General features: G+C 33.1%; 1 protein-coding gene and 1 long non-coding RNA gene across 3 annotated transcripts; one reads left to right on the plus strand and one right to left on the minus strand.

Moving 5' to 3' along the window:
- Positions 1-985: 985 nt before the first annotated feature.
- On the minus strand, positions 986-2302 carry LOC112460655. Of its 2 annotated transcripts, none has more exons than XR_003041461.1 (3): positions 2020-2302; positions 1432-1895; positions 986-1076 (listed from the first exon to the last, which is right to left on the minus strand). It is a non-coding gene; the product is annotated as an uncharacterized LOC112460655 (long non-coding RNA). The 2 variants fall into 2 exon arrangements; XR_003041462.1 differs by having other exon boundaries at positions 986-1090.
- A 499-nt stretch (positions 2303-2801) lies between these two features.
- On the plus strand, positions 2802-12858 carry LOC112460654 (branched-chain-amino-acid aminotransferase, cytosolic-like). The gene is made up of 7 exons (XM_025025450.1): positions 2802-3317; positions 9240-9347; positions 9427-9636; positions 10192-10422; positions 11573-11882; positions 12114-12268; positions 12352-12858. The coding sequence occupies exons 1-7, from the start codon at positions 3297-3299 to the stop codon at positions 12541-12543; spliced, it is 1227 nt and encodes a 408-aa protein (XP_024881218.1). The 5' UTR covers positions 2802-3296; the 3' UTR covers positions 12544-12858.
- Positions 12859-15385: the final 2527 nt, after the last annotated feature.

Here is a 15385-nt window from a genome sequence, read left to right on the forward strand (position 1 = left end):
CTAATAGAAATGTGCAAACGAAGTTTTTACCACGGAAACCAAATATATCTCGTAATAGTTTTTTTATTCGAAGAAACATGGTGATTGTATAATGTTTCTAAAGTCACTTTGCAAATCGTATACCGCAATAATATGTTAATGAGTTCTCTTGTGCTTAAAGAAGCTGTCTTAATTCTCTGCGTGACTAATTATTATCTTTCTCTTGCAAATGCATGCTCTTGCACCACGTATTGATAATAAACTAATTAAAGAAATAAATGTTCTGCAAACCATATTTCTTATTTTTACTTATATTTTTATAATCGTCGAATTTAAAATATTTAAAGTGTGATTATTAAACATTTAAGGGGTTACACCTTTTGGATGCTTGAAAACCCTTATAGAAATTTATTAGAAATGCCCGAGGAATATGATGGTACACGCAATAAATCGAGAGTTATGTGCTGTACTACTAAATACCTTGACCTTTATTTAGTTGGTAGATGACAATTAAGTACTCCTGACTTATCTTATATTCGTACAGCTTATGCGTTTTCTTGCAATGTGAGATACGTATCGTACAGCGTGCGTGCTCAACGTTACGAGAGAGCGAGGGAGAGCAGCTCGGTACAGATCACGGTGCAGATCAAGCTACACTAGCGCGCTCGCACATATCTTAACCGCGCCAAGTCTAAATATGTTGTTGTCTTCCAATAAAATTTAATACTGTAAGTGATTTTTTGGCTAGTGATTAATCATTTAAAAGCACTATTAAAAGCACTATTAACAGTGCTTTTAATAGTGCTTTTAAGTGATTAATTACTAGCCAAAAAATCACTTACAGTATTAAATTTCTATAAGGGAATGAGGTTACTTTTCGGAATTTTTTTCAACAAAAATGTGATAAAAGCAATATAAAATTGATTAAATACATTAGATAGATTGTACTCTAAACTATAAAAAACAACTTATATTTTTCAAATATTATTTATTAATTTGTGCTAATTATAATATTCTCCTATAATAAATTCTCAAACAAGTTTTCTTCCTCTTTCTCTTCAAGCCCTTCTGGTTTGCACATCTCCGAGCAGGGTTATCTGAAATTAAGTTACTAAAAAGATTTATATTTAGAATACTTAATTGTGTTTATACTTACCTACTGGTAACCATTTTTAAAAATTTGAAAAAATGTACAATTTATATAAATTTAAAAAAAATTTAACCAAAATTCCCGTAATTTTTTGTTAATTAAAAAAATGTTTTTTTTTCCCCAAAAAAAGCCTTATAGGGGAGGGCATTCATTACAAGTATTTTGGTTTATTATAGAAGTGACCAGTTTTCGAGTTATAATGCAAATCAGTTCGAGAAACAATGGTTTCGAGAAAAACCACGTTAAAAGTTTTGAAATATAGATTTATATATTAAATGTAGACATATTTTATTCGACAATACCTGCACCATATATTGGGCTTTCCTCTTCTGTTGTTGGATCAACGGAAGCCAATTATTGTCCGCATTGTATTCTCCCTTCTTTTAACACGTTGTACGCTTGTTTCTCATCAAAACATAAACGGATTTTGTCTCCTTTCTCGCACCTATATTTTACGTATTCGATGGTTAATCCCGTACGGACGCAATTTCTTTTTTAAAACGAGAAGAAGTATTCCTTAATTATTTTCGGTCAATTTTTCTTACTTCAACTCTAATGATCTCTGATAAGCAATTGACTAAGACTTGAATACTAACAATTAATAAGACCTAATTGATATTCTCCCTTTACAATTCTTGTCTTAGAAACAAGAAAAGAGAAAGAGAAAGAAAACTGACAAAGAATAACAAAAGTTAAGGGATCCTTTGTTGTCCATGTGCTCGAATATTTCCATTTGCTACCTGAATGAGACCTCGATTAAAAGAAGCTGTAACTCGAAAAATACTGCAAATTTTCAAACAGAACGTTTTACACATTATTTCTAAAACTATATAAACGTTAATTTGAAACAAAAAAATAAATTTTTGATGATATGATCTGTGTGGTCTAACCCCTTAAACTGACAATGAGACGTAGTGCTTCAATCGCTGCTGCGCATAGACGACGCTGACGACGCTGACGCATTGCGAAAGACGGGTTCGTAAATCGGCCGTGTCACAATACGTCACTAAAACGTAGGTCGCTTGTCAACCACCCGCGAAGTGCAACAAAAATCGGTTATTACGTCTCTCGGCCCGTGCCACGCCTCCAATATCAATATTTATGACACGGCCGGGTACTTTCGAGAATCGAACGATCGTACGATTCTCGCGAATAACAACGCCGCGTGCTGGTCTCCCGTCCACTTATCGCACGCGGAGGGGGCGCGCGATTATCAACATGTTTTTAATTCCCCGTGCGTTCGCGCGCGTGCGAGCGAGCTTGTGTATACCCTGACGCAATTTTTCCTCCCCTTTCCCATGATTATGCGTCCGATATCTCCTTCTCGTAAATCATCAACTTGTCCCCATCTCTTCTTCCCTTCCTCTTTTCGTCAAAGACGATCGGCAAGCGGCTCGATTGGGAAAAAGAGTAGGGACGCTGGTTCTTAGCGGTCGCGTTTCTGCCTTCCTCTCTCTCTCTCTCTCTCTCTCTCTCTCTCTCTCTCTCTCTCTCTCTCCTCTCTCCCTCCCTCCCTCCCTCCCTCCCACCCTCCTTCCCTCCCTCTCTCCCTCCCTCCCTCCTACCCTCCTTTCCTCTCTCCCCCTTCCTCTGTATATTTGTCCATCTTCTCTTTCTCTCTCGTATACGCCTTGCTGATAAATAAAATATTAACCGACGTTTAATTCGAGCACGCTGTATTTGTGATTGGACGATTGAATCAGTAATCAGTGAGCGAGCGAGGAAGCGAGTGAACGAACAAACGTTCCATCTGAGTAAACGCGCTCGTTTTTCCACTCGTGAATACTCAACCACCGTCGGCCTCCGTGTGGGTATGTGCGCGATTCGTCCAAATTAGTGTGCAATTTCAGATACCGAGAGTGAGCCCCGCTTTTCCAATTTTTGATTGTTCTTTCCACATTTTTTATCGTCCCTCGAGACACGTTGCAAGCGACGACTTAACGTAAAGGGTATTGTCTGTTGGCTATTTATTCCGTTGCTTAAACCCGAGATTGAACGACGCTCGCATCGGGAAGAGAAAGAAAAAAAAAACTACAAGAACAGGACAAACGTTTACGTAGAATGAGCTGTGCGGATACTCGAAACAGCGCGAACAAACAGCAAGGATCGTGTGTTCTTTATTGAGTCAATCTCTTTTTCTCTACATTGGATAGATATTCCGCTCAACATGGTTCACCTGCGGCGCAAGGTAAGTTAACCCACTCCTCCAGTTGTATTCATCCTTCGATCAAAGCTGCTATCCTGAAAATTTCTCGAAAAATCGAAAATTCAATCGGCAATTTTATGCCCCTCCACGAGAAAATTTGAGACCTCTCGAAGATCGGAAGAACGGAACTGCAGAGGCCGGAGATTCAAATTTAATCCACTCGAGTTAATACGATTATATCAAATCGCACTTTATCTATATAATAGAATAAAATAAACAAGAAACCGGCGAGAAAACTCGCCGAGAAACTTCAAGAACCTTCCAAAACGGGAAATAATTTTAGACCTGTTAGATCCGTTGCTCTTTTCCTTGTGCCGTTTGCGAGTTGGTTTTCGTTGGAACCGGCTGAAAAATGTAGTTTCAGCAGAATCATGCGACAATCGATCATTGATTTGCGTACTTCGAACGCGATAATAAAAAGCTGCGTTTACATTTTGTTATTATATTTTAAACACGCGCATTTAAAACAAATATTTAAAATGTATTTTCTGAGGAGAATTTAAAATATAGATTTTAAGATAAAAATATATTATAAAAATATATTATTATAAGTATTTTTAATATATTTAGATATACAATGTTGTAGTAATTTATTTCTTAAAGTTTGTTAGATTTTGTAATACAAAAAATATAGGAACACGTTTTTTGTTTGCGACAGGCAAATCAAAAGATGAACGCGAAATGTTAAACTTAATAGAAAATTGCGTCATTCGAACGGTTAGAAATTTCACATCTGACGTAACTAATTGCATGCATGTGAATATTTAAATATTAAAAAGATAAGCAAAAATATTGCACACTGGTTGAAAATGTAATGAATTGTAATTGAACTTTTCTTTAAAAAAGTATAATTTTTCAAAGATAAAATCCGAATTATCATTTTATACTTATCCGGATTATTTTAGTACATTATACAATATCTCATTAATTGATACGATAATTTAGTTATTCCTTGTAGATAATCCGGGAGGGTTCCGTTTGCCTACATTCTCGAATGCCAACAGTTCAATTTGTCCACAATATTTTGCTGATAGCTTCGTTTGTTGACATTCCCAATTGCCTACAAAGCGATTGCCTACAAGCATTATTGCGCACATGTAATAATTAAAAATACAAATGTGCGTTTGCGCACATGGCCTTATTATGCACAAACACATTGCACATATGACTTTAAGCGGGGAGCACAGACTTTTGCATAACGCATAATGCATAAGTATAAGAAAATGGATTGTTCTATTTCCTTATGCACATATATATGAACCAATCAATTTTCTTATGCATTATGCGTTATGTAAAAGTTTGTGTTTCGACCTTTATTGCACACATGGCCATATTGCATAAAATAAGACACATAAAATAAGAAAATCATGTTAACACTTTGCACACACGACTATGTTGCGCACATACATTTTGCACACATGACTTTATTGCGCATATACACATTGCACACATAACATTACTGTGCACATACACATATTGCACATATGACTTTATTGCGTACATACACGGATTTCCACGTAAAGCGAGGTCTACTCCACCCCATCCCACCCCTGCTTATAGGGGCGAAACGAGGTCTATCATTGTACAGTTCGGGTTTTCTACTTACCACGAAGCGAGGTCCACCCCACACTTCCATTTACATTTATGATAGATTCGAGATCAAACGTGTATTCAACTTAAGAATATTGGCGTCAATATTGCTTATTGATGGTATCTATTAATCGTGGAATTTTTTAAGTATTTTTCCCGTATTCTTCGCTAAAAATACCTTCAAAAATAACTTTAACATTATGACGTTTTATGGACAAGATTCCCATAGTTATGGAAATCTTGTCCATAAAACTAGAGCAATAACATTATGTGTGCAATGTGTATATGTGCAATAAAGTCATGTATGCAAAGTATATGTGCGCAACAAAGTCGTGTGTGCAAAGTGTTAATATAATTTTCTTATTTTGTATATCTTATTTTATGCAATATGGCCATGTGTGCAATAAAGGTCGAAACACAAACTTTTACATAACGCATAATGCATATAAGAAAATTGATTGGTTCATATACATATACAAGATCTTCAATTACCGGTAAATTTACGATATATTAAGGTGCATTACATGCAACAATATGCTCAGTCAGATGATACAATATTATGTAAAAATACTTGAAAATATTCAAACTAAATTGGCGTAAGCCTAACTAAATTTATAATGAATTTATGTTTATGTAATATTAAGATATGACGGAAGATTACATTCTCACGCGTCAAACGTGCGTCTCTTCGAACGAGTTTTATTTGCTAATTTATAATTTTAATTCAACTAAAGTATATTTAAATACGAAAGTAGTTCATTTAACTACATTTCTTATATCATTTATACTTACAATTAAAAAAATATAACATATAGGTATACTACTACATATTTATATTGCAATTATATATACTACTACATCTATATATATAAGTACCGGACGTCTGTCTGTCTGTCTGTCTGTCTGACTGCGAACCACTCATTCGTTAGTGGATCGAATTTTTATCAAGGGTACATGAAATAGGGGTAGAATTTCCCGGGGAGTGCGATAAAGTGTATAGTTTTTCGTTGCCGATTTTCTGGAAACCGGTATCAGAAATTTTTACAATTTTTCGGGAAATAATTGACCGAATCTTAAAGATTTATAGATCAAACAGGGATAGAATTTTCCGGAGAGTACTATAAAGTGTATAATTTTTCGTTACCGATCTTTTTGGAAGCCGGTACCAAAATTTTTTAAATTTTTTGAGAATTAATTGACCGAATCTCAAAGAATTGTATATGAAGTAGAGGTAGAATTTCTTGGGAAATGCTATAAATTGTATAATTTTTTGTTACCAATTTTTTTGGAAACCGGTTCAGAAATTTTTCCAATTTTTCGATTCAAAAATTTTATTAATTTTTTGAGGATGGGTTTAATTGCCACTGGAAACAGTGGAAACCAGTTCGTCTTCTGTCTGTCTGTCTGTTTGTCTGACCGCGAACTACTCATTTGTTAGTGACCGAATTTTTACCAAAAGTGTATGAAATAGGAGTAGAATTTTCCAGGGAGTGCCATGATGTGTATAGTTTTTTGTTACCGATTTTCTGGAAACCGGTTCCTCACAGAGGAAGCTTTGTTTTCATAAATTTCGTATATGAACCTTTTATTGCGTATAAAGTTGGATCTAATCAACCACATTTAAATGAATTATTTATGAAATAGAGGTAGAGAAACCAAAGAAAAGATTTGTTTTAAGTTTTTGATGCTAATATGTTCAGATGTATAATTTTTCGTTACCGATCTATTTGGAAACCGGTATCCAAAATTTTTCAAATTTTTCGGGAATTAACCAGTCACTTCAATTCGCGACTGTCGAGAGCGATTAAGACCGGTTTTTGGAAACCGGTTACGAAATTTATCAAATTTCTCGGAAAATAACAAGTAGTTCGCGGTCAGACAGACAGACATACAGACGTCAGGTACTTATATATATAGATAGAGGTAAAAAGAACTTAAGAATGTAATAGAATTAGAAAAATTGCTAATAGTAGTGGTTTACAATTTCTGTTAAAAAAATATATACGTAATTGCTCCAATTTCTGCAAACTTTGAAATATCAAGCTGAATTTTTTTATGGATAATTTTTTTAATGAATAATTTTTTGTTACCGATTTTTAAAAACCGGTTTGAAAATTATAAAAATTTTGAGAAATAATAAAGTATTAATTGACCGATTTTTTTGAAACCAGTGCCAAAATTTTTAAAATTTTTGGAGGATAAGTTTAATTTTTTATTAATGGATAATTTTTTATTAATGGATCGATTTTCTTGAAACCGGTGCCAAAATTTTTCTAATTTTTTGTTGATGATTTTGATGAAATTGGTACCAAAAGATTACTAATTTTATGGAGATGGCTACTATGGGATTGAAAATTGGGTTTTATGGGGTTCTATTGGTGCTCCTAATTAATGAGTGAGTTTGGGGAGAGGGGAATAGATTTTGAGCCCGCGCGAAGCGCGGGCGAAAAATCTAGTAATATATATTTATATGCATTTATATATTACTACATAATACATACTATTACATAATTATAATATAAAAATATATTATGATTATATTGTAATATATATTTATATATACAATTATAATTAATATTTATATCATTAAGAATAATTATTTATAATTTATAATAATTTATAATATAATAAATTATATTTGTATATTTATATAAAATACAGAGGTATATATATATATATACATATACAATCTATAAATTGCATTTATGCACACAAGTCAATATTTTTAAAAATTTGACACACTATGGCTTTTACCCCTCCATGTATAAACTTGAGTTTTGAGGAAAAAAAATGGAAAAACGACAAAGTGTAAAAGATCCCTTTTAATTAAAAGTAAAATGAATAGAGTAATTAATATTTGTGCAAACGTCAGTAGATCGTTTGATTTGAATTTAATCAACTCATGTTTGTTCGTTAGCGCATGATTTCCGATGAGTGACATTGAATGCAATGTATACATTTTATATGCACATTGATCTATAATTATACACTAAATTATATCTACATATCAAATACTATATATCTAATATATACATATCTCTAACCAATTCATCGAGCGTCACGTAAAAAATATATTTGTTGCTTTTATAATTATTTTGCATATATTGATATATGGTTCCTTGTTTTTTATTGCATAATACCGAATACGCTAGTAGTAAGATAGATCGACATAATATTTCAACGAAAAATAGATAGATCGACATATTTCAACGAAACATGCAACGTTCAACCTGCAATCTATGCATAGATATCCCAGATATCAGATATCTGGGATATCTATGCATAGATTGCAGGTTGAACGTTGCATGTTTCGTTGAAATATGTCGATCTATCTATTTTCAGATATCAGATATCTGGGATATCTATGCATAGATTGCAGGTTGAACGTTGCATGTTTCGTTGAAATATGTCGATCTATCTATTTTTCGTTGAAATATTATGTAGTATTGCATATGCAATACTACAATCTTTTTAAATAAGGTAACGGAGGGTAGCCCCGGACAGTGGGTATAAGCCCCGAACATTATTAAAATTCAAGTATACCGCATATCTATGGCCATTGTTCAAACATTCTAATATGCCCTTCTGCGTATCTCGACATATACCCATGCAGACATATATTTAAACAATGGCCATAGATACGCGGTATACTTGAATTTCAATAATGTCCGAAGCTATTCACTGTCCGGGGCTACCCCCCATTCCCCTAAACCTTTCCTCCGAGAAAGAATGCCATTAATTATTGTTTCGAAAAATTTTTCTTTTCTTGAAAAGCGAAACTCCATTAAAAAAACTTTTGATTCTGGTCCATGATGTATACGAGCTTGTAATATAAATTTTGCCGTCGCAAAGTTTAATCAGTAAGACACATACACAATGCTTTAACGTATTTTATACTTCTTGAAAAATATTTAAAAACTCATATTTCGCTTGTAACACTAGTCGAATGATCAAACAAATATGTAGCGCCTAGTTGATATTTGTGTCGATGAACATACAAAATTGCAATCGTGCGTTTCTCTTATCGACGTATTTTTTTAACTGGTAATCTAATTTCATAACAGCTTTTGCTTTTTTTACTTTTTCCTTCAAAATGCATATCTGTTCAAAGTATAACGAAGGCATAACATCACATTTTTTATAGTCTTACTTCTACTTTCTACAGTCTTACTTCTAATTCTACGAATAATTAAATAATGAAGACATGGCATATCTTAAATAAAAGGTCATCAAGAATTTTAAATTTCTCTTGAGAAGATACGCATTCTTTATTATATGTATACAGAAATAAGTGTGTACATGTTCTTATTTTAGATTTTATCCTTTGGAAATCTGATTAACCAGCTACAGCAGAGCGTTAGATGGAGCTCTTCTTTGAAAACTAAAGACAAGAACTCTATACAACCGCAACGTTTCTTTAAGGTATGTACTTGTCACAATAGCAATGATTGAGTAGTTAAATCTAATAAATATAAAAGTAAAAGTATAATTTAATTTACAGTACGCAGATTTGTCTGTCCGTCTCGCTGGTCCAGAACAGTTAAATCCTAAGCCCGACGTTAATAAGCTTTCATTTGGAAAATATTTCACTGATCACATGCTCAAGATACATTATTACGAAGGCATGAATGGTTGGCAGGCACCAGAAATTATGCCCTTCGAAAACATAGTCCTTCATCCAGCTGCGAAAGTACTTCATTACGCTGTAGAGGTATACATAATATTTTATATTTTGGAAGTTACGTAAAATAGGCTTAAGAAAATTGATTTATATTTAGTGATTTATCTGTTATTCTTTTATTACATTATTAGATCTCGAAGAGACTTTGCAAAAAAATATTGCTTATCTAATTAAAAATAAATATCTATTTCTGCTTTGTTGTTGTATCTAATTATGTATGTATGATTTTTAGTATTTATAATGTCAATGGTTTTTGTCTCATTAATTTAGGATAATTAGAATAGAATTATTTACTAAGATGTGTATCTAAGCGAAGCTGATAAATTTTCTTTTATCAGATTAAATTCCTATAAAGAAATTCTTGAAATATCCTCCATATCAAAAATATTCAAGCAAATCAAGAACTTGAAGTGTATTTTACTATCATCCGTTATTCATATTAAATTCAAGATGTACATGTAACATGTTTAAAACTATAGGATATCCAAAGATTGTTACACTTGTACGTATACTAATTGTTACGGAGGAAATTTCTTGCTGCGCTTTAATTTAACAGTAATAATATATATATATATCTTTCCTCAGTTGTTTGAAGGTATGAAAGCTTATAGAGGTGTTGATGGCAAAATAAGATTGTTTAGACCAGAACTAAATATGGAGAGAATGAATAATTCAGCAATAAGAGTGGGTCTGCCTCCTTTCAGAGGGGAAGAATTAATTAAGTGTATTTGTAGATTGATTAGTATAGATCAAGAATGGGTTCCACATTCTACCGCCTCTAGTCTTTACATTCGTCCCACGCTTATAGGCATCGACGTAAGTATCGTTTTATCATTGTAAGTGTCAATATCACTCGTGGGTCAATGTGTCATCGAGTAGCGCCCTGTTAATATTTATATCGTTAAAATTTGCATTGTAACAATACTTTACAATAAATGATGCAATTGCATGGCCGTTTGTGGATCAAGTTACAAACATAATCAGTGAGGAACTCATATTACTTATGTCACGGACGTCATCAAGACTGTTGTATACGCGCACGAGAATAATCGTTATATTTCTCAATACCTAATGATAATACTTGATAAACGGAATCAGAGTCTTTTGTTGGCGCGCGGTCACATGTTGCATATAAGATGCATGCCCCTGCAATCATGTTATTTGGACGTAGTCTGACTTATCATTCAAGAACTTTTTCTCTTCTTTTCTCGGTTTTTCCGACAAATTTGATATGGCAAAAATTGGACGTCACTTTCATGAATATCATATATCGTCGTATCAGTTCTTATCATATCAATACGTAATTATAAAAAGCCCATTTATTTTTTATTATATTCTTCAATTTTTTACCGTTTACTTTTATAATTTTTTTAAGTAACATATTACTTGCGTTTTTAAATCTTTTCAACAATACGCGTTAATCACGACACGTGAAACTTTTTTATTCAACTTTAACGTTTTGACTTCCTGCCTGCAAGATAAGTGTTGCTAAGAGTATTTATTAGACTTACAATTAGTGATAACAGCATTCAGACAGAAATTTTTCCTTCTTTCGTAATCGATTTTCGTGACCTTCTTGAAATGGTCGCATGATGACTATTTCTGATATTGACTCTGAAAAACTGATGAAAATCTGATGCAATAAACTTTTGAATTTGTATTATAATATAACATAACGATATGTATACAACTACATATTTATTTTAAATATTCAAAAATATATGTTGCAACTAATGTGATACGTATCTTAAGTGATGCTTTAACAAACAAATTTTGAACACATATAAATAAAAAATTTGCTTTGATATTACAAAAGAGAACGTAAAAACACACATAAATTTAAACTATTAACAATTAATGCAATATAAAATGTCTTTCTAAGTGATAATACGTTTTAAAATTTTAATAGAAATTTTTTTATCCTTTTCAAAATCTGATTTAACTCATTTTACTTGTCCCTATATAGCCTACGCTTGGAGTCGTAGCCTCGGATTCAGCTTTATTGTATGTAATCCTATCTCCCGTCGGCTCTTACTTTAAACCTACAGATGTGCAAGTCGGGGTTTCCCTGCTTGCAGATCCTAGATATACGAGAGCATGGCCTGGCGGTTGCGGTAATGCTAAAGTAGGCAGTAATTACGGACCTACGATTCAAGTTCAACAGGAGGCTACCGAAAAAGGTTTACAGCAAGTACTGTGGTTATACGGCGAAAACAATGAACTCACAGAAATTGGCGCTATGAACGTCTTTGTTGTTTGCATAAATGATAATGGAGGTAAAAAGTATTTCCTGGTGAATTTTGTATTATAAAATATTTTATATCATACGTGCGTGGAAAGCTCGCCTTTGGCTCGTGCGTCCACTCCGCACTCGTGTCCAATTCTTAACTTCCCGCACTTGTTACACAAATAACTATATAAAAATCATCATAATAAAGAAAAGAGGCTTGACCTGATTTAACGACCCAGTTTAGTGACCCGATTATTATCCTTGTTATTTTTCGCAGAAAGAGAATTACTTACACCACCCCTAAACGGCTTAATTTTACCCGGAATTGTGAGAAAGTCGCTTCTAACTATATCTAGACAATGGAATCAATTTCAAGTTACGGAGAGAATTATTACGATGAAAGAAATCATACAGTTACTTTCAGAGAACAGAGTAAGATTTACATATGCAACTTTCCATTTTCTCTCTTTTTCCCATTTATCGCATTGGTTATTATTATAATTTCTTTGTTATAGCTGTTGGAAATATTCGGAGCAGGAACAGCATGCGCAATTAGTCCCGTATCTTATATTGATTTCCAAGGTCAAGGGTTACATATACCGACAACGGAACAACCCGAACCAATTTATCAAATGCTCAAGAAATATTTACTAGATATTCAATACGGTGTTATACCCGAACATCCATGGAGTTTAGTCATCGAGTAAAAAAATTATATATATATATATATAATATTATATATATTTTATATTATATTATATATATTTAAAAAGTCATATACATATTTGTATATACACATATATGACTCTTTTAATGACTTATGTGGAACGAGTTAAATTAATATTTATTTATACTTGTGATTACTCCTTGTGAAGAAAGTTTACTGTGTAAAATACTTTTTTAGAGACCGTGCTATGTTTAGAAACTTTTCGTTTCACATACTATTGTAGGTAGCTTTTTCTCTCTAATATAATCATATATACATAAATTTTATACATAATGCTGACGACTATATATATAATATACTTGTATATATGTCGGAACATATATTTATATATAAACTTAGACGCATCTATTGTTGTACATATTTTTAGTGTACATTTTATACATATATGTAAATTGTATTACATATATTAGTAAACATATGTTTCTAGATTTTGTAAAAACGCCTGTTTTTAATAATAATAATAAAGGATTGTATAAAACTTATTTATTTATGTGTCGCAATTATGTAAAATCGTCCTTGAAATAGAGATCTCTTTTATCCTTTCTTTCTTTGCTTCCAAAATTACTGAATATATCTAAAGAAGATTGTCATTATTTATTTTTTTCTTGACGTAATCTCATCGGATGTTTTATGATGTAAACACTCAATGTGATTCTATGTGTCGTAATACTGACATTTTGTAATAATACAAAATGTGTATCGTGCGATATAGATGCATATCAAATAACAAATATGTTTTGAATCTTGTTCGTCATGATAAAGAAACGGAATTTTGTTAGTCGTTTCTAATTACGTTGCTCGAGTCAACGATCGACTTCACCCCAATGACAATATCATTATTCGGTATTGTCACTTATTATATGATGACATTTACACAGATGATTGATGAACAGTTATTTATCATAATCTTTATCATCAGTTTATCATCTTTATCTTCATCGTCTATTGGTTCGATCCTCAAAGTGCCACGCCTAAAAAAGGTATGTTTTGACAAGCGCGTATAACAATTAGAGTGAATACACAAGCACTGTAAATTTCTTATGTCAAATTTTTACTGTCAATGTGATTTCTGCCCAGTGCTCTGAATGTCAACGTGAAGAAATTCAAGCAAGCGCGGGTAAACGGTGGGAGTAACTATGACTCTCTTAACAGTAGCCAAATGCCTCGTCATCTAATTAGTGACGCGCATGAATGGATTAACGAGATTCCCACTGTCCCTATCTACTATCTAGCGAAACCACTGCCAAGGGAACGGGCTTGGAAAAATTAGCGGGGAAAGAAGACCCTGTTGAGCTTGACTCTAGTCTGGCACTGTAAGGAGACATGAGAGGTGTAGCATAAGTACTGTCAATGACCGTTTCGATGATTTTCGTTTTCTTATCAGAAGCTTATCATCTCTCTGAAAACGTGTGCCCTTCTTCGGCAATATTCGATAATTTAGTAAATAATATACATATATGAAGACGAGCGTGGCCTAGTAGATATATATAGCCCGGGGGGTAACGACACAAAAGTGTCAGCGATTTGATTAGTCTTGGAACAAAGTAATTTCTTTTGTTTTAATAGTGTTGTTGATGAAATGCAGATTCTGGCTGCGCTGTTTCGCTGGAATGAGCGTTGCGGCGCCTTTGATCTTGTCGTAAAAACACTTATGTTGGAAGAATTTGATTAGTGCTGAGCTTTTATATATTTATTGTTTTTTGTATAAAGAAATGTTTTAGAAGAGTCTGGCATGCAACTGACACTGGAAAATGAGTCTGGCATCCTCCCAAAATCGTTGTAAAAAGTCGATTTGTAGAATTATTTGATTAGAGCTGTAACTTATCAAGATAGTAGTTTAAATATATAAAATTATAAAAAAATAAGTCTGTCTACTTGTACTGGCTGGAAAATTGGTCTGGCACCCCCTTTAAGGTTGTATGACCCGTAAGATCTCTGCCAAAAGTTTAAGAAACGTAACATAAAGCTAATTAACATATTTAAGAAGATATTCTTTACTGGAAAGTAATATTTATATTAATATTTTATTAAAATAACGGTTGCCTGTGTTTTTAAGAGCTATAGAGACATTTTTATGCATATTTTCTCGTATGCAAACTTTCACTTTTAATGATTTTTAGAAAGACTGTACCTGACTTGCAACTGACACAAACGAAAATCTGAAAGTATGAAAATCTTTAAAAAGTAACAAAACATAGTAATTACTGTTTAAAAATATTAATGAAATTATATTACGTTATTTATTTACGTCATTTATTAATAAATTAAATACAATAGCTCTCATAAAAAAGTATTTTGATCGCGACAACGTCGCATTTTCTGTAAGTTGGTAGCATTGATCTCACTCGACATCAGCTGCGTGAACGCGAAGTGTGTGCTCTGAGCACGTGTAATATACAGACGCAACGTTTGAGGTTAGTTTTCGCTTGCGCTACGAAAATGCCAAAAGTAAAACGTTACATGTGCGCCATGGAATTGTTACAATCATCTGGTGTGGTTTCGACTCGTGTCTTCAAATTACGTTTCCCAGTATTTGTCTGTGCTAACCGTTGATTGTACACTTTTTCAGTGACAACTTTTCCTTTCCACATGTAACGTTTTACTTTCGGCATTTTCGTAGCGCAAGCAAAAACTAACCTCAAACGATGCGTCTGTATATTACACGTGCTCAGAGCACACTTTCGATACACAGGAGGCTCTATTGGAAAAAGTAACGGACCTCTATAGTATTTGTTATCCTTTACGGAGAGTGACGGAGAGAGAGGTTCTAATGTGACGTCATAGTGCGCTGTTGCCGGATCTCTGTACTTACGAGTTCAGTG

This window comes from Temnothorax curvispinosus, unplaced genomic scaffold, assembly GCF_003070985.1.
Source record: "Temnothorax curvispinosus isolate PA1 unplaced genomic scaffold, ASM307098v1 QBEX01010692.1, whole genome shotgun sequence".
Classification (NCBI taxonomy): Eukaryota; Metazoa; Arthropoda; class Insecta; order Hymenoptera; family Formicidae; genus Temnothorax; species Temnothorax curvispinosus.

What these genes read in the sequence shown, in the direction of transcription:
- LOC112460654 (XM_025025450.1), top strand. Translation starts at nt 3,297, where the DNA reads ATGGTTCACCTGCGGCGCAAG. An exon ending in TGGTTCACCTGCGGCGCAAG is followed by an intron (nt 3,318 to 9,239) that starts GTAAGTTAACCC and finishes TTCTTATTTTAG; the next exon opens with ATTTTATCCTTTGGAAATCT. An exon ending in CCACGCTTATAGGCATCGAC is followed by an intron (nt 10,423 to 11,572) that starts GTAAGTATCGTT and finishes GTCCCTATATAG; the next exon opens with CCTACGCTTGGAGTCGTAGC.